This window comes from Myripristis murdjan, chromosome 8, assembly GCF_902150065.1.
Source record: "Myripristis murdjan chromosome 8, fMyrMur1.1, whole genome shotgun sequence".
NCBI lineage: Eukaryota > Metazoa > Chordata > Actinopteri > Holocentriformes > Holocentridae > Myripristis > Myripristis murdjan.
The window spans coordinates 4,565,001-4,581,085 of NC_043987.1; the positions used below are offsets into that span (position 1 = coordinate 4,565,001).

The window sequence follows — 16,085 nt, forward strand, 5'->3', positions numbered from 1 at the left end:
CAGGTGCCTTAAGATTTAAACCCACAGAGACTGATGCAGCTCACAGTAGATGACGAGTTTTGCCTTTCATGATTTTTTAATGAATTTATTTATTTATTTATTTATTTTACTTGAAAATTATCAGGCATTTTCTAAGGATAACAGCTTAAATAATATTTCATAACTTTTATTTTGTAAGAATAGATGTCAGTTTTTTCACATGGCAGATACCATATTTCAGTCACAGTTTTATCATCCGTGTTTAATGGCTTATCATACAGGCAGTGTGCAAGTGCCACAATGAGACAGAACTGCAGTTTCACACACAACAGAAGAATTCCCAGCTATCCAGTCGAACTGTTCATGTTTTCATTCACAAGCTGGCAAAGCACGCTAGTCCACTTGGGTTCTAGTTTGTTCCTGTGCATCTTTTCCTTCCAGGTTTGCTTTATCTGCTTCTTTCTGGACTACCAGCCCCTCACATCCAAGTGGGGTTATGTGTACCCAGCCTGGGCATATGGGCTGGGCTGGGCCATGGCCCTGTCCTCCATTGTGTTGGTGCCCATCTGTGGCGTCTGTAAGGTCTGTGTAACCGAGGGCAGCCTCCGCCAGGTAGGTGCTTTCATTCTGCTTCAGTTTCCAAGAGGTCTGGAGGAACCAGGGATGGCTTATCTTATGATGGCACTATGTATTAAACAGATAAAAGTTCAAATGTCCAGTGACGACAAAGTGTGACTGTGCAGAATTATGTCTGTTTCTGAGCCACAGATCTCTCTAGCAATTGATTTAACCTGATTTTCTTTCTGTCTTTATCTTTTTTTTTTTTTTTTTTTTTTTTTTTTTTACCCTTGCAGCGTCTTTCTGTCCTGTGGTGTCCTGCCGTTGACTCTGTCAGTGAGAACCAGTGGCAGACAGAAACATCAATTGACCTTCCAGATACTTGACAGATCAGCCTCTTGTCCCAGTGTTGCTGAATCACTAGATGGGGTGTAACGCCAGAAACCACAAAATGAATAGTTTGTTGCATTCCCCATACTTTACTTGCACCTGAAGTTTCCGGTCTTTTTTTTTTTTTTTTTTTTTAATTTCAGATTAAATGCAGGAGTGACGTTGCAACTGAAAATGACCTAAGCAATGATGTTTGTTCAGTTTTTTAATGCTTTCTTGGAGTTATGTTGAATTTTGTTCCATTTGGTTAAGTTATAAGAACGGGTGTAGTAAAAGACGTGAATGACGGTAACAGTTCACAAGCGCTTCTTCCACATGAAACAAAACGTCATGCTTTTGTTTACTCAGCACCTGGTGGAAAAGGGACACAACGTTTGAGTTTTATGTCATTAGTGTGCAACATTGAGTCATATTATATGCCTCTCTGTAGCAGGATTCCCAGAGTTTGTATTCAGCAGGCCTATTTGTATAGGCTAGCTAAGCCACAATACATTGAAAAGTTGTTGTCATTGTTATTCTTCAGCTGAATTAAGTTTGCTAATAAGAGGAAATTCATGGTTAAGGTGTAAAGTTTCTTTGTTTTTTCATGACCTGCAGTATATTTGAATATGGGAAAAAGGTTTAAACTGTATTGTATGTGTAAATTCACATTTTTTCTATGATTTATGTTACGTAGAGTGTAAATAAATATTTCAGGTTAAATATGCTTGCTTACATTATAGCACTCTATTGGTGATTGAAAGTTAAAAATGGCTAAAAAGGGTCATTTCATGATTTATTTGAATGGCAAAGTGAATTAATTTTCAGATTTAAGCTTTAAAATACAATACAAAGGGTATTTGAATTGTGGTTAAATATTACTGGAATACTGTATGGTTTATTAAGGTTAGAATTAAGGTAATAATATTTTAAATCAGGATATTGAAGTAATATTTTGTTGTAGTTTTTTTTTTTTTTTTTCATCCTAGCTCTCACGGTGTTTATTATTGTCAGTATATTACTGATCCTTTTTGTGGTTGCATACTGATTTAATAAGTTGTATTTCTCTCTCTTAAATTTATTAAATCACTATTTAACCTCCATGTTCTCTATATCTTCTCCATAATTTCACTATACAACCTGTTGTATAATGGCAAATAAACTTCCTTGTATCCTTGTATGTTCTCCTCTTGCTGTGGCTGGAGGTGGTGAATCAGGTATGGGTGACATGCTGGTGTAATATTCAGTGAGCAGCTCTGGTTTTCTCCCACTTTCTGGATCTTCAGTGGGTGGGCACACTGTAAACAAAATTAATGTAATTTATTTTTCATGTTTTGAGGCGACTTTTTTTTTTTTTCTTACAAATTCTTGCAATAATGCTGTGGTAATTTTCTTCTCATTTAATTGTAAATACACTGTAGATTCCTTGCAAGTTTATTAAAATTTAATTTTATTCATTTTTGATACTTGTCTGTAGATTTTTGGATAATTTTCTTGCAGTTTTTTTGTTTTAGTATTTTTTGTATTGTATGACCTAACTGTTTAGCAACTGGATGAACTCCAGCAATTTTTAGGTTGAATAAAGTGCAGGGGACAGAGGGGACAGGTGGCGGTGACGGGAACGTGTCCCCCCATGTCCACTACACCTGTGGATTGAATGCACCGTGGTGATGTATGTGTATATGTGACCTAGATTTTCTACCATGAGAGCCTACAGCAGTGTGTATACAGCCATTAGGTTCATGAGCCATTAGCTATATAGATGTTTGCTGTAGTGAGAGGCAGGAAAGAGATGAGCTATGGTTGGTGTTGGGAAACCATGTACTGATAACTGCAGCACTATGTGAATGCAAGGTGACAGCATAAACCAGGAGACAACGCCAAAAACCACAAAGCTGAGGTGGGAGAGGCTGAAGTTGTGAGGGTGGGTAAAGGTGATGAGGAACAAGGGAAGCGCTTGAAGGGAATGAAAAGATAGAGAGGAGGAAAGGGAGGAGGACAAGGTGGAAAGAGTTACTGAGGGAGGAGAAAGGCCAAGAAGAAAGGAAAGATGTGGAAGTGATGTTGGGGCAGGGAGAAGGAGGCAGGCAGAGTGAGGGAGTGCCCAGTGGATGAGTGCAGGATGGTCGCAGGGTGCCGGCGTGCTTCCATGCCTGTGTTTGCAGACCAGTGGACATGTTTACACGTGGACAAGCATCCATGCATATGTGTGTGTGTGTGTGTGTGTGTGTGTGTGTGTGTGTGTGTGTGTCTTTCTTTGCGTGGTGTATCACAACATGGCCTGAACCTGGGTCACTGTGGAAACTTGTGGCAGGGAAGTGGAACACTGCTGGTAAACAACATTACAGCGACTTTTAAAGAGTTCCCCGTCATGTCGTCTCCTCTCTCTCTCTCTCTCTCTCTCTCTCTCTCTCTCTCTCTCTCTCTCTCTCCATAGTTTTTGATACTTTCCCACTCTGTTCTTTCTCTCACGTGCACTCACTCCATTTTACAGTTTGTATTAAGGAAAAACCAGTGACATTTCCATATGTCCATTTTTTAAAATCTATTTTCTGTCAACAGTGATTCAACCCTTGTAGTTTATAAAGCTTTTCCATTTGCTGTTCGAAACACTGGTAGCTCTTTCTTGTTTTACAGTGAATAATGCTTCCCATTTGTTTGGAATCCATAAGATAAAATAAACAGATTATCAAGAACTGGAAGAGCAAAGACAAAAACACCACCCACAGAAACTCAATCTTCATCAATAGAAAAAAAAAGATTGATTTGATTGACAGATGGTCCCTGGGAAGTGCTGGAAAGGTGGAGACAAAATACAATCAAATAAATACATAAATAAAATTATGTATGTATGTAAAAAGAGATTGCCTCTTTAACAAGACGGACAGTAATTTGAAAAGTTTAATCTGCTAAGTGAATTGCCATTAACTTTGGTGAATGCACCCATTGTCAATTTGTTGACATTACCATATCTCCTCTAGCGCCACCATGAGGCCAAAATGTCAGCTTTGCTTACATGGTATCACCGACTATAATCCGCGAATTGCCGTATCTGATGAGTGCTTTCATACTCCCCAGTGGAAGATTCCTCTTGAGTTTGATGCACCTGCACCTGCATGCCAAAATATCATATTGGATATCTCAGTAATAATCTTTTGGGCAGACTGACATGAAGTTTGGAAAGCACATGGTCATACTCCTCAGATGATGAACGCTGTAAACTTAGTTGACCTTATGACCTTTCTTCTAGAGCCATCCTAAAACAAAACCCCACTCTCCCACTACCAGCAGGGAAGGACCTGCTTGTTATAGAACAGTTTTCGCTGGTGCAACTTTCTAATTGTTCTACATCCAAGGGCTTGGTGTTTTTTTTTTTTTTTTTTTTTTTTTATTGTGTGGGTGTGATCGATATCCATTTGTGTGTGTGTGTGTGTGTGTGTGTTGACAGGGGCATCATCATCTGTGTCTTTGTTATGTATCAGGTGCTGAAACCATGATGGCATGTTTACTTCCTCTTCTGTCTCTGTTCCCCCATCTCTCTCTCTCTCTCCCTCTCTCCTTCTCTCTCTCTCCAGTTCAAAGTCCATGCCTGATGCCGGCCTGACCAGGCGGTCGGTAGATATAAAAGAGACTCATGGTTCACATGAGCAGCACACAGCTGCACACACACACGTGCGTGCTCTTCACTTTATTCCACTTTGGCTTTATTCCTCCATCACTCACCTGATGACTCATTCAATTTTAGACCCAAATCATACATCCAGCTCTTTACCCAGCACGTTTAATCAAACACGGCTTCGGTTTGCAACCACTTTGTCGTCTGTGACTGAGCCGTTTCACTATTTCTAACTTAGGTATGATCAGTTTGGAGAGAATTCCGACTTCAAACCCTTTTTCGTCAGTCACACAGCGCACACACACTGCATATACACATCCTCCCATCATGTAAACAGGTCTGGCTGTGTTAGCGGGCATCTCAGCAGACACCCCTGAAGCCACTTCAACTTTAGTGATAGCGCTTCTGTTTATAGCCGGGACAGAAGACTGTAGGACAGCTTGCCTTTTCTTGTTAGTTTGACCCACTTCAACTTTGATTTTTCCAGGCGAGAGGAGGAGACTTGGTTCTGTAAGTATAATTTTGCTGTATACAGAAACATTTTAGTCACATGAGCTTGGATGTAGATTATGACCACATTAGTTTTTCTTCTCCCACACAGACAATTTCCATCTTATCCACAATCTTGCAGCGGTGATGGATTGGCTCCACAGCTGCGGTGTGAGCGCCACACACTACCTGCAGACCCACTACGGACACAACCAGGACTTCTTCTTTTTTGTCTCCATGGCAACGGACTTACACAACACCTTCTTCCTGCTGTTCCCCATCTGGTTCCATGTACAGCAAGCCGAGGCGGTCAGACTGGTCTGGGTGGCAGTGGTGGGACACTGGACCAACCTGATACTAAAATGGTGAGTGGCCGTCAGGCATTTGCTTACTGGCAAGGACTGCCTGATGAATTCATATGTGAAGATGAGAAATTCAATGTAAAAATTCAATAATTAACTAAAATAAATACAAATACAACAACATAACACATACTATTTGAATGTATTTTGTGTATATTGTGACTAAAGTGAACTAAAGTGTTGCAATTTAATGTAATTTAATTGAATTTTTTTTATGGACAAAACATTGATTAAGGGTCACAAAATATAACCTAAATCAAAGTATAGAAGATGGTGAAATGAAATTATGCATGAAAGATAAAAGCAGCCATTGTGAAGAGTGGCTCCTTTCAGAGTGTTAAATTACTGATGCATCAGCCTGTAACAAGTATTCTAATGCAGCTCTAACGTCTTCATTTGATATGTCCTCTGCAAAGTAACTAGTAACTGCAGCTGTGAGGTAAATGTGCAGGGAAAGTATAAAGGTATAAAGTGTCATAAAATGGAAATACTCAATTAAAATTGTATTTTTTCAAAACTGTACCTAGAGTTATGGAGTAAATGTAGTTGTTTTCTATCTCAGGCTTTTGTTTGGAGAGCGTCCCTATTGGTGGGTTCAGGAGACAGGTTACTATGGCAACTCCTCCCGGCCAGTGATAGAGCAGTTTCCTATGACCTGTGAGACTGGACCAGGTAAGAACGCCACTTTTCAATGTTTTACAAGGTAACAGGTGTTACAAGGCATTTTTTGTTAACATATTTGTAATTAATTATTAGCTACATTTATGAGGGAATATTGTGTTGTACAGTGCACGACAGAGACTTTAATACTGATGACTTCAACATGTTGCAAAAAAGAAAACCAGATTGCAAAAACGCTCTACCGTCAGCAAATTAATTGTTATTTCAGTGTAAGCTCAGTGTGGCCAAGTCCTGCAGGGATATTTCTGTTCATGTGTAACTTCATTTCCTCCTGACAGGAAGTCCATCAGGTCATGCCATGGGGGCTGCAGGGGTGTACTACACCATGATGTCATCACTTCTTGCCACCATGCTGAGGAATCAAAGAAGTCCCATCAGGAAATGGTGAGGTCGACTTTAGTGAACCTCATGAAATAGAAACTAGAGCTACTGATGAGTGATGTTTAATATGTCTGCAATTTTGCCAATCTGTGTGTGTGTGTATGTGTGCGCGCCTATGTGTGTGTGTGTGTGTTCTTCCCAGGTATGTGTTCAGCTCACTGTGGGTGGTGTTCTGCTGTGTGCAAGTGTGTGTGTGTCTCTCCAGGGTTTTCCTCGCCGCTCACTTCCCTCACCAGGTCATCGCAGGGGTTTTCTCAGGTCAGTGCACCTCGTGCCGCGTTCAAGTCTCATTGTAAAAATGGAGCAACACATTGTTGCTATAACTTTGAGTTATTCAACTTGCTAAACTGCCCTCAGTCAAATTCATTTATCTGTTTTGTCTTAAGTCAACTTTAAATGAACTGCAGCATATATTGCATACTGTAAGTGGAACATACAGTATGTATTACTATGAAAATACCTGACAGTTTTCATTTTAATTATCTTGGACTGCTGACTCAGGGATAACAATGCTCTGGAGCAGGGTTTAGGGTTAGGGTTAGTGTGGGGACCCAGAACCTGACTTGGGACACTGGGACATGAATTAACATGTTGCCATTGCAAGGAATGGTGGCCATTGACTTCTGTATTCTAATTAATGGTAACAACACAACATATCTTCTCATGTCTCACATTTTATGGCCTGACTGATGCGCGTTATCATCGTAGAAACCAACCACAATCACATTTTACTCAAATCATCCAAATAACTGCGTCAAACAGTTGAAATGTGTAGTGTGAAAACGGCTCATGATGGTATGTGGCTGAAATTAAAATCTACAAAAATGTTATAGTACTTGTACTTGCCTCTAGGAGGCCAACATGGACTGTTTTTGCCATTTGGCAGCTCATATCCAATATCACATAAAGCGTAATTCTTTGGTTTTGCATCTTTGTAATAAATATACACTCTGTCCTCCCTCATTCCCTGTCTCTCTGTCTTTGTCTTCCTCAACAGCCCATCATATTCTTCTTCTCTCCACTTTAAGACCAGAACTATGTATATGACCTCGCCTCCTTCTTCTTCCCAGGCATCCTGGTGGCAGAAACCCTCAGCCGTGCCTGCTGGATCCTCGATGCCAGCCTGCACCTGTACTTCCTCACCTCCCTACTCCTCCTCTCCTTGGCTCTCCTCCTCTTCCTCCTCCTTGGCTCTGCGGGTGTGGACCTGCTCTGGAGTCTGGAGAAAGCACGGCGCTACTGCCACCAAGTGGACTGGATCAACATGGGCACCAGCCCCTTTGCCAGCCTGTTCAGAAACACCGGCACTCTGCTCGGCCTTGGCCTGGGCCTCCACTCTCCTTTGTGCACTGAGACCAAGAGAGTGGTAGCCGGCAGGCAGGGCGATGGCACCGCCTACAGGTTCATCTGTGTAAGTGCAACACTGGTGCTGCTGTACATGTTTGACTCTGCTTTCAGGCCGGCAGTGCACAGCGGAGCTCTGCTCTACCTGCTGTCCTTCTGCAAAAGTGCCACAGTCCCTCTGGCTGCTGTGGCCTTCGTGCCGTACTGCGTGGCTGCAGCACTGCACGGCTGCAGAGGCAAGAAACAGCTCTGAGATCAGTGCATGAAAGACCAGCCATTCTGACATGACAAAACAGGTAAACACAGGTGTTACTAATAACAGTGATAGAGGTTCTGTTCAATTTAGGTCTAACACAGGGGTGGGCAATCATGTGCCATGGAGGGCCGAGAGGCTGCAGGTTTTCTTTCCAACCAAAAACTCCACCAGGTGATTTCACTGATTACCTCACCTTCAAGCAGAGGGCAGGGACTAATCAGTGAAATCAGCTGGTGTGGTTTTTGGTTGGAAAGAAAACCTGCAGCCTCTCGGCCCTCCATGGCACATGATTGCCCACCCCTGGTCTAACAGGTCCAGGTTTTGTGCATTCTGGTTCATGAGAAAGGTTCTGCTAAACTTAAGTAATAAATAATATAAAAGAATAAAAGATTAATGAGTGTCATTAGTAACACTTGCGTTTCCCCTGCTTTTTCATTTCAAATGGCTGCTCTCAAAAAGGTCCTTTACTTGAAGCTACCACTCTACTCGATGTCACTGGTGCATTGTCCTTTTATTTGAAAAGCTCTTTAAGTAAAGGGTCACACTCTTTACAGAATCTTGGTGTTTTTACTTAGATTTCATCTTGGTGACACAAAGCCTTTACGGCTCCACAGCCCTCATCAGTGTGTGCCAAACAATTTCAGCGCACCTTGGATTAAGGGAGGATCAGGCAAGAACAGGTGGAAAACAATCAACTATCAATTAGCCTGCACCGAAACTTCATCATACAAGACGTTTCAATTCAGAACTTTTACATCTTCTGTCCTGCACAAAGTGAAACAAGCTCAAAATAGGAAAGAAAAGAGAAAAAAGTTGGAAAATAAATGATGAAAAATAAAATAAGTCAAAATGAAATTAAATTAAATAAAAAAAATAGCAGTAAGACTATGATTTTTAAATCTCTAAAAATCCAGGAAATTGCTTCAAAGCATCAGCTTCATCATACAGTATAGGTCATTCCTAATGTTGATAAAACACATGTTACATATAAAGCTGGTACAATAACCTTGAAGAGGAAGCCTACGGAGTCTCTGGATTCTGAAAAGGGAACAATATTCTAACTATGAAACTGTTTAATGAAATTAATAGGCACCTCAATCCTGAATGTTGTACTCTGTTGGTACAAGCTTACTGACAGGTGATTACTTTCACCCTTTACTTACCTAATCTTCCCTTAAATGGAGGTGCGGTGAAAGTGTTTGGCACACACTGATGAAGGCTGTGGAGCTGAAAAGGCTTTGTGTCGCCAACATGAGATTTAAATAAAGACAGTAAGATTGTATGAGTGTGACCCTGTACTTTATAGAAAATGCAAAGAGTCTGCACTCTGCTCAGCAAAAAGAGGAAAAGATGCTTTCTCGCATATATACATATACATTCTATGCATACTGTTTTTTTGTTTGTTTTGTTTTTGTAATTTGCTTTTAGACAGGTTTGCAATGAAGGGCTATGTAAACATATCAACATGAACTGGAATTAAACCTGAACCTGAATTCCAAACAAAAACTATGATTAGCCAATATTTTGGCTTTAAAAATGAATACAATACAATACAATGATAAATAAATGAATGCCTATCTAACAATCTATCTATCTATCTGTCTTTTTTTTCTGTCTTATCCATCCATAAATATAATATAATAAGGTCTAATATCCAAAATGTGAGTCATTAAGTAATTTGCAATGTCAGTTTTGTTGCTTGGAGTATTTTTCTTATTTTTTTTTACTTCTTCTACAGAGTCATCTACTAACTTTGGTGCTTAAGCAAAGTTCCTCACCATCATGCTACACACTATTTTGTAAGGAAAACTCCTGACATAAAAATTGAGCGTATTATTTTCTGTAGTCAACTTTCTGTTCTATGCATCAGTCAAAGAAATTAAAATAATGCAACCATGAAGGCTGAGTTTGCAGTAAGGTCATCCCTTTCAGTTTCCTTTCCCTTTAGTTGTCAGTGATGTGAAAAGATGAAATGGGGATTTTGAGTGCTCGTCTGTCTCCACAGAGTGGCTTCAGCTTCTTTAAACAATTACTTTTGACCTTTGACCTTTTCTGTATTAGCAATGCATTGAAGATGACCTTCGTGGCCCTCTCCCTTATCACACAACAGGAGTGCTGGTGTGTTTGCATCAGATCAGATCCCAGAGGAAAACTAAAATTATTCACATTTTCTCCCTCAGGTTGAAATAAAGGTAAGTAATGTGTCTGACAATGTGACACATATTTTACTGGGAGTGTTGTAGCGTTTTCTCAGTTATGTTATTCTTGTCCTTTTCTAACAAAGCTGTTTTTCAGCATCTCTCAGCTGACTCGTTTGAACAGCTTCAGTGTTAATAATGTGTGTTTGTGTGTTTGCAGAGCTTCACTGTGTTTTTACATCCAGATAAAAGCATCTTATAGTCATAGTGAAAAAGCTCTTGATTAGTTTGTTTCTTTTATTGTTTTGAGGTGAGACATTCTATAAGCATTTATCACTCCTGCACAAATTAGTCGTTTACATCCCATTTTTTCTGTTATCATTGCAATTCATCACTCCTCTGTCACTAAGGTTCGATGGTTTTTTCTCCTTACTTAGGAGAATGTTGGACAACGTGCAAGGGCATCTGAGGATGAATTTTCTTTTTTAGGTAGATATAGGCCCATGTAACCTACACTACATGGACAAATGTATTGGGCCACCTACACTTTACACCTACGGGAGCTTTTCTGACCTCCCATTCTAAATCCATAGGCATTAATATGGAGTTGGTCCCCCTTTGCAACTAGAACAGCTTCCACTCTTCTGGGAAGGCTTTCTATGAGATTTTGGAGTGTGATTTTGCTAGTCCTCCATGGCTATGTTACTTTTAACGCCTGTAATAGCCTACGTGTTGCCCTTCAGCACAGGAAGTTGCCTAGAACAGCCAGTAGGTCCATCATATTTGTTTATTTTGGAGTAGAGTTTCATTAAAATAACGCCGAGGTGACCGAACTCAGACTGAAGCTGAATATAATTTCTAACTTTTTGTCTGAACCCAGTCCCGATGGGCTCGGGTCAGGTATCCACACTCTACTGTAAGCAAACACTGGCAGAAAGTGTTTTACCCACTTTGAGGATAATGCATTTTTCTAGATGTTTCGATAAAAAGCTGAGAAAAGAACCATCCCAAACATTTTTTGTGTGGGGAAAAAATGTTTCTTTTCGGGGATTTTGATGGCAGCAGTGGTTCCCACCTCAGTCCTCAAGGCACCTCTGTCCTGTAGGGTTTGGTTCCAGCTCTACTCTCACACACCTGACCCAATTAAGGCCCATGCACCTTCATACAGGCCCTGTTCAGGTAGATCTGTGTCAGCCAATCAGCATGAAGCTCTTAAATGCATCAGGTGTGAAAGAGCAGAGCTGAAACAAACACCAGCATGGCGGAGGGATTTGAGGATTGGGTTGGGGACCCCTGGAGTAAACTGATGACAGGAAGGCGCTCAGGACGGTACGCTGAAACCGCGCCCTTTTTACGCAGCAGTGAGGCTGCAGAAGAGGACGCGCGCTTTCTTCCGGTCACGTGACGGTGGGCGCGTCCACGGCGCTGATGTAAACACAAAATAACGTCTCACCCTCCCGTCGGATAAAGTCACAGCGGAGCGACCTGACCAGATTAACGCGAATATATCCTCACCGGTCGGTTTTGTAATAGTAATATGCGTTAATTTGGCCGACGGGGGCTCGACGCCATGGACTTCTACATCAATTTGAAGGTGAATTTCAGGGGAAATGCCAAGAATTTCCTGCTGTCGGGATCCGAGACGAAGAGCTGGGAGTCGATGGAGGCCATGGTAAGCTGAGGAGGAGAAAACACCGGGCCGGTGTCTCCAAACCGCACCGATCCCGCATCACAAACATAAAGCAGCACCATCAGTCAACCTGATTAATACCCGATAACCCGATCGCTCATCGATTTCATGTCCGTGCCCACCGTGATTTGTGACATTGCTGTTAGCCGGTGGTGAATGTAGCCCTGGTAATCCTGTAATAACACTTAGAAGGACACCATTCAGATGTAACAGCACACATATCACGCAGCTAAGCAAAAACAGCCCGGCTCAGCACAAGAAACCCTTCAATAACATTATACAGAGAATAAAGGTGGAGTATCACGGTCGATACAATGCAGCGTTAACGTTAGCCTACATTCTCCTTCACATAATCCAACTCATAACTCGTCTAACGTTAATCCCATAGGGGTTCATTTTGAAAACGTTTGTTTTTCAATAACCATTCAAGCAATATCAAGCAGTGTCAAATCAAACTGTCGACTGTTATTGAGATGTACATGAATGACATTTCATAGACTGCAAGGTTGTGTTTCCCACCTGCTGAAGAGTCAGCATCAAATAATTTGTACTTCCATATGAATTTCTCGCAAATATTCTCGTGTTTTTTTCCGAATGAGTTTTTTTTTTTTTTTTTTTTAAATAAACACATAATTAACCCATTATTCAGTCTGACTGCTATATTTAAGTATTAATTTAAACATATATTGTTAAGCACCATAGGAAAGCATTAGGTAAGCCTTTTAATTTGAAAGAGGAAGCTATAAGCAGCTGTAGTGATTGATGCCTGACACACCAGGAGAATGCAGTTAACATAGAAAAGCATCAGGTTTTGGGATTCTCAGGATTTGATCTATAATAAGAAAACTGTAATAAAATTTGAATAAAAAATACTATAGATCGTAGGATTTAGCATTATGGATAAAGTCAAATACCACAAATGTATTTCATAAAATACATGAATATTGATACTGTGATGATGTGGTAGGGATGACTGTAGAGATGAGATTTTTGATAAACAAGTCATTAGAATGTGGACTAGATTGTGGCTGCCCGACCTGAGCCCATCAGGACCCGATGGGTTGGCTTGGTTTCAGACGAAAATTTAGAAATTATGTTCACGTTCGGTTATGTCAGTGTTATTTTGGTGAAACTCTAGTGTAAAGTAAACAAAAAATGGACCTGCTGTCTGTTCTGGGCAACTTCCTGTATAGTGCTGGAGTTTACATGACAACGCTGAAGGCAACAACAGGTTTGTTGTTGGCTTTAATTTAGTATCTTACCACATTTGACCATATCAGACACCAAAATAGTAGCATTAACAACAATAAATTGGGCAATTAGAGTGAGTCTACAATGTCTACATTTAAGTCCAATGGGACATTTTGGCTATGTTGCAGCCATAGTTTATGATTCAGGCTGACAAGATGCCTCAGTATTTTTACTTGTGCTCAGCTGATAACTTTATGAAATGATTAGGCTAGTCAGTTGACAGGAAAGTTATTATAATTTCAACTGCACTGATTAATTGTTTAATTCATTTATCAACTAAAAATCCCAAACATTTGATGTTTCCAGCTTCATTAAGACCATTAAGATGCTAAAAAATATTGTATTTTTCACTTATCATTATAAAATACTTTTTTTTTTTTTTTTTTTTTTTTTTTTTTGCTGCTAGTCAGACTAAGGAAAGTATTAGAAAACATCACTCAAGCATTTTCCAGTATATTTCATACTTTATAAAATAATGATTAATTGATTAATCAAAAGAATAGACATAGAAAAAAATGGCAGCTGCAACGCTGATTTTTACGCGAAAATGTCACCTATAACAACAAAAGCTCAAGTTCTTAGATCTCCAACATTACGAGTAACCAGTTGCATGGAGTTCAAAGGTCAAAGCCACAGCACCATGACAGTGGATGGAACAAATATGCCTGTGGTCCTGTGCAATGCTAAGTCATAGAGAAGTGTTTGGTGAGGAACCAGAGTCCAGGCAGGACAGCAGAAGCTGTCTGCGCCTCGGTGTCCATGGTTGTCATTCAGAAAGCAGCACGTCACTGAAATGAGTCACTGGGAAACACAAGTCACGTTCCAGACAGCTGTACTGTTGTTGAGCCGACCAAACAAACCGCTGATGGACCGTCTCAGCTGCTGTGATGCTTCATTTGATCAGGTGTAACCTACTTGCAAATAGGCCTGGGTGATATATGAATATCATATCAATATTATAAGTCTAGATTCCATCTATCATGATATTGTGATGATGATGGCATAAGTGTTGTCTGTTTTTAAAGGAAGCTTTACAGGAAAGGGATGCAATTTTATGAACCTTCTAGTCTGTTGAACCTGTTCTGTTATTTGCCTCTACCTGCTTGGTCATCAAGTCCACATTACCATCCAAAATCTCAATGTGTAAATATCTTTTGAAAGCACCAATAGCCATCCCTAATATATTGTCATGATATCGATTTCGAGGTATTGCCCAGCCTTACTTGCAAGTGTGTGTGAGAGAAGGATCAACACAAAGAAATGCAAAAACATCACCTCTGCTGTGTTGCACTAACTGATGCGAATCAACAGGTTCAACCTGTTACTGTTGACAGAAACGTGCAGGTTGACTGTCCGGGGCCAGAGGTTTGAGTGGACCTGCCATTTTTTTATTTCTTAAAGTCTTTTTTCTTTCTCACCCTGTCACATGGCCATGTAGTGCTGCACAATACACCAGCTGTAATCCAGGGAGGACATGCACTGCTGCCATCATCCTCATGGTGCCAAACAGTAGCTGGAAATTTTAGGCTAAGATTTCAGTGAACACCAAAATTATCCTGTGACAGGGGGTTTTCTGAGACTGAGACTGTGGGCCTCCGATCAGACAAAGCTTAGAAGACGGTGTCCCCTTGAGCTCCACTCAATTCCTGAATGTCTGTGGGATCAAGTGGCAGCTATTTGATCCAACAGACATTCAGCAGTTGAGCGACGATAGCCTAATGTTGCTGTTTGACATGACTTCAAAGTGCATACAAACATATGAAAAGGGCTGACTCAAGGTTTGTAAAATTACCCAGAAATATCTATGAACTATTTCTTTAATCTAATGGCCCAATCTTAGATTATTGTACAGCAGTGGTAGGAATCACTGGATAACTGTCCATACAATACCATCACGATACTTATCCCACGATAATGATGGTATCACGATACAGGCGATTCTGTGATATGCAATATATTGTAAGATAATTAGCTATGATATATCCCAATAGCTGTAACTGAAGAAGGAAAAAATACCCCGGAAAAGGTAAAATAATTTTCCAATGAGCAGGAATCAGTCATGTCTTTCAGTGTTTTAATCTGCACAGCAGCATGAACATGATAGATCAGTTCCAGTTCAAATACGCCTCATAGGAACTCAAATGTGCCTCTTTGCAAATTAAGTTGAAAACTACTTGGCTCAAGTGTATCGATAATGTATCACAAGAGGAAGTGTCGCGATATTTTGATATTTTGTCCCACCTCTATTGTACTGCGTGGTTTCTTTTCTTTTGATAAATACTAGAATATCAGTTTCATTAATTAAAAAAAAAATTACCCTTTGTATATGTGCCTCCTGTGAAACTGTTTGGCACCTCCCACTTTGAAAACGTCTGTCCTGTGATATTGTTGATCAGAGCCAAAATACTCATGAAGGTCCTCATCAAAAACTACAGCAGCTGGATGGAAGTGCTGGGGTGGAAATAATGTGAGTTAATTAACATGACCTAAGCATGTGTTTTCACCATGTAATGATGGGTTACACAATAGTATCACATGTCCACTGTTAGATTATCACAGTTGGTGTTGCAATTTTGAAAGACTACTGTGTCTGCTTTACTAAACACAACTTGACTTTACAATTGAGTTCCTGTTCTGCTCTTTCCTGTTCTGGCCATTTATAGTCCCAGAGCTTTGATTTGTGATGGTGAAATGGAAATGCCGGTTCCGCCAGTTTATTTGATTAAACAGATCTTGAAGTAATAATTGACCTTTTTAAATGCATGCTATAGTTTAATCATTGATTTATGAAATATAATATAGTGATTCAATCTTCAAAGCTTCAAAGCATCTGAGAGGTTGCAACTTCTCAGGAACAGTCCTCTGCCGCACAGGAAATGACACACTTTACATTTCCAGAAGCAACAACAGTACTTTGGACAAAATAAGAGAAGGCAGAAGGAATATAAAATGATGCAGTCAACAGTGAGAG

At 40.2% G+C, this 16,085-nt stretch overlaps 3 protein-coding genes across 3 annotated transcripts in view; all 3 read left to right on the top strand.

The window, feature by feature from the left end:
• Positions 1-1,019, top strand: part of LOC115363817 (sodium- and chloride-dependent GABA transporter 3-like) — a 37,409-nt gene extending 36,390 nt beyond the window's left edge. Inside the window, exons 13-14 of the mRNA XM_030058136.1 lie at positions 421-591; positions 834-1,019. Coding sequence (XP_029913996.1) covers positions 421-591; positions 834-923 — 261 coding nt within the window. The 3' untranslated portion in view covers positions 924-1,019. The remainder of the gene's footprint in view (positions 1-420; positions 592-833) is intronic.
• Positions 1,020-5,158: 4,139 nt separating this feature from the next.
• LOC115363906 (glucose-6-phosphatase-like) lies at positions 5,159-8,032 on the top strand. Its single transcript, XM_030058250.1, has 5 exons — positions 5,159-5,376; positions 5,936-6,045; positions 6,333-6,438; positions 6,578-6,693; positions 7,506-8,032. Exons 1-5 carry the CDS (start codon positions 5,159-5,161, stop codon positions 8,030-8,032), a joined length of 1,077 nt encoding a protein of 358 aa, XP_029914110.1.
• Positions 8,033-11,614: 3,582 nt separating this feature from the next.
• Positions 11,615-16,085, top strand: part of nbr1b (NBR1 autophagy cargo receptor b) — a 28,094-nt gene continuing 23,623 nt past the window's right edge. Inside the window, exon 1 of the mRNA XM_030057599.1 lies at positions 11,615-11,845. Coding sequence (XP_029913459.1) covers positions 11,744-11,845 — 102 coding nt within the window. The 5' untranslated portion in view covers positions 11,615-11,743. The remainder of the gene's footprint in view (positions 11,846-16,085) is intronic.

Bases quoted from the DNA above. Each gene is read 5' to 3' on its own strand.
- LOC115363906 (XM_030058250.1), top strand. From the start codon at position 5,159: ATGGATTGGCTCCACAGCTGCGGTGTGAGCGCCACACACTACCTGCAG. The intron at 6,439-6,577 runs GTGAGGTCGACT...TGTTCTTCCCAG, and splicing joins AGAAGTCCCATCAGGAAATG to GTATGTGTTCAGCTCACTGT. The intron at 6,694-7,505 runs GTCAGTGCACCT...TCTTCTTCCCAG, and splicing joins CATCGCAGGGGTTTTCTCAG to GCATCCTGGTGGCAGAAACC.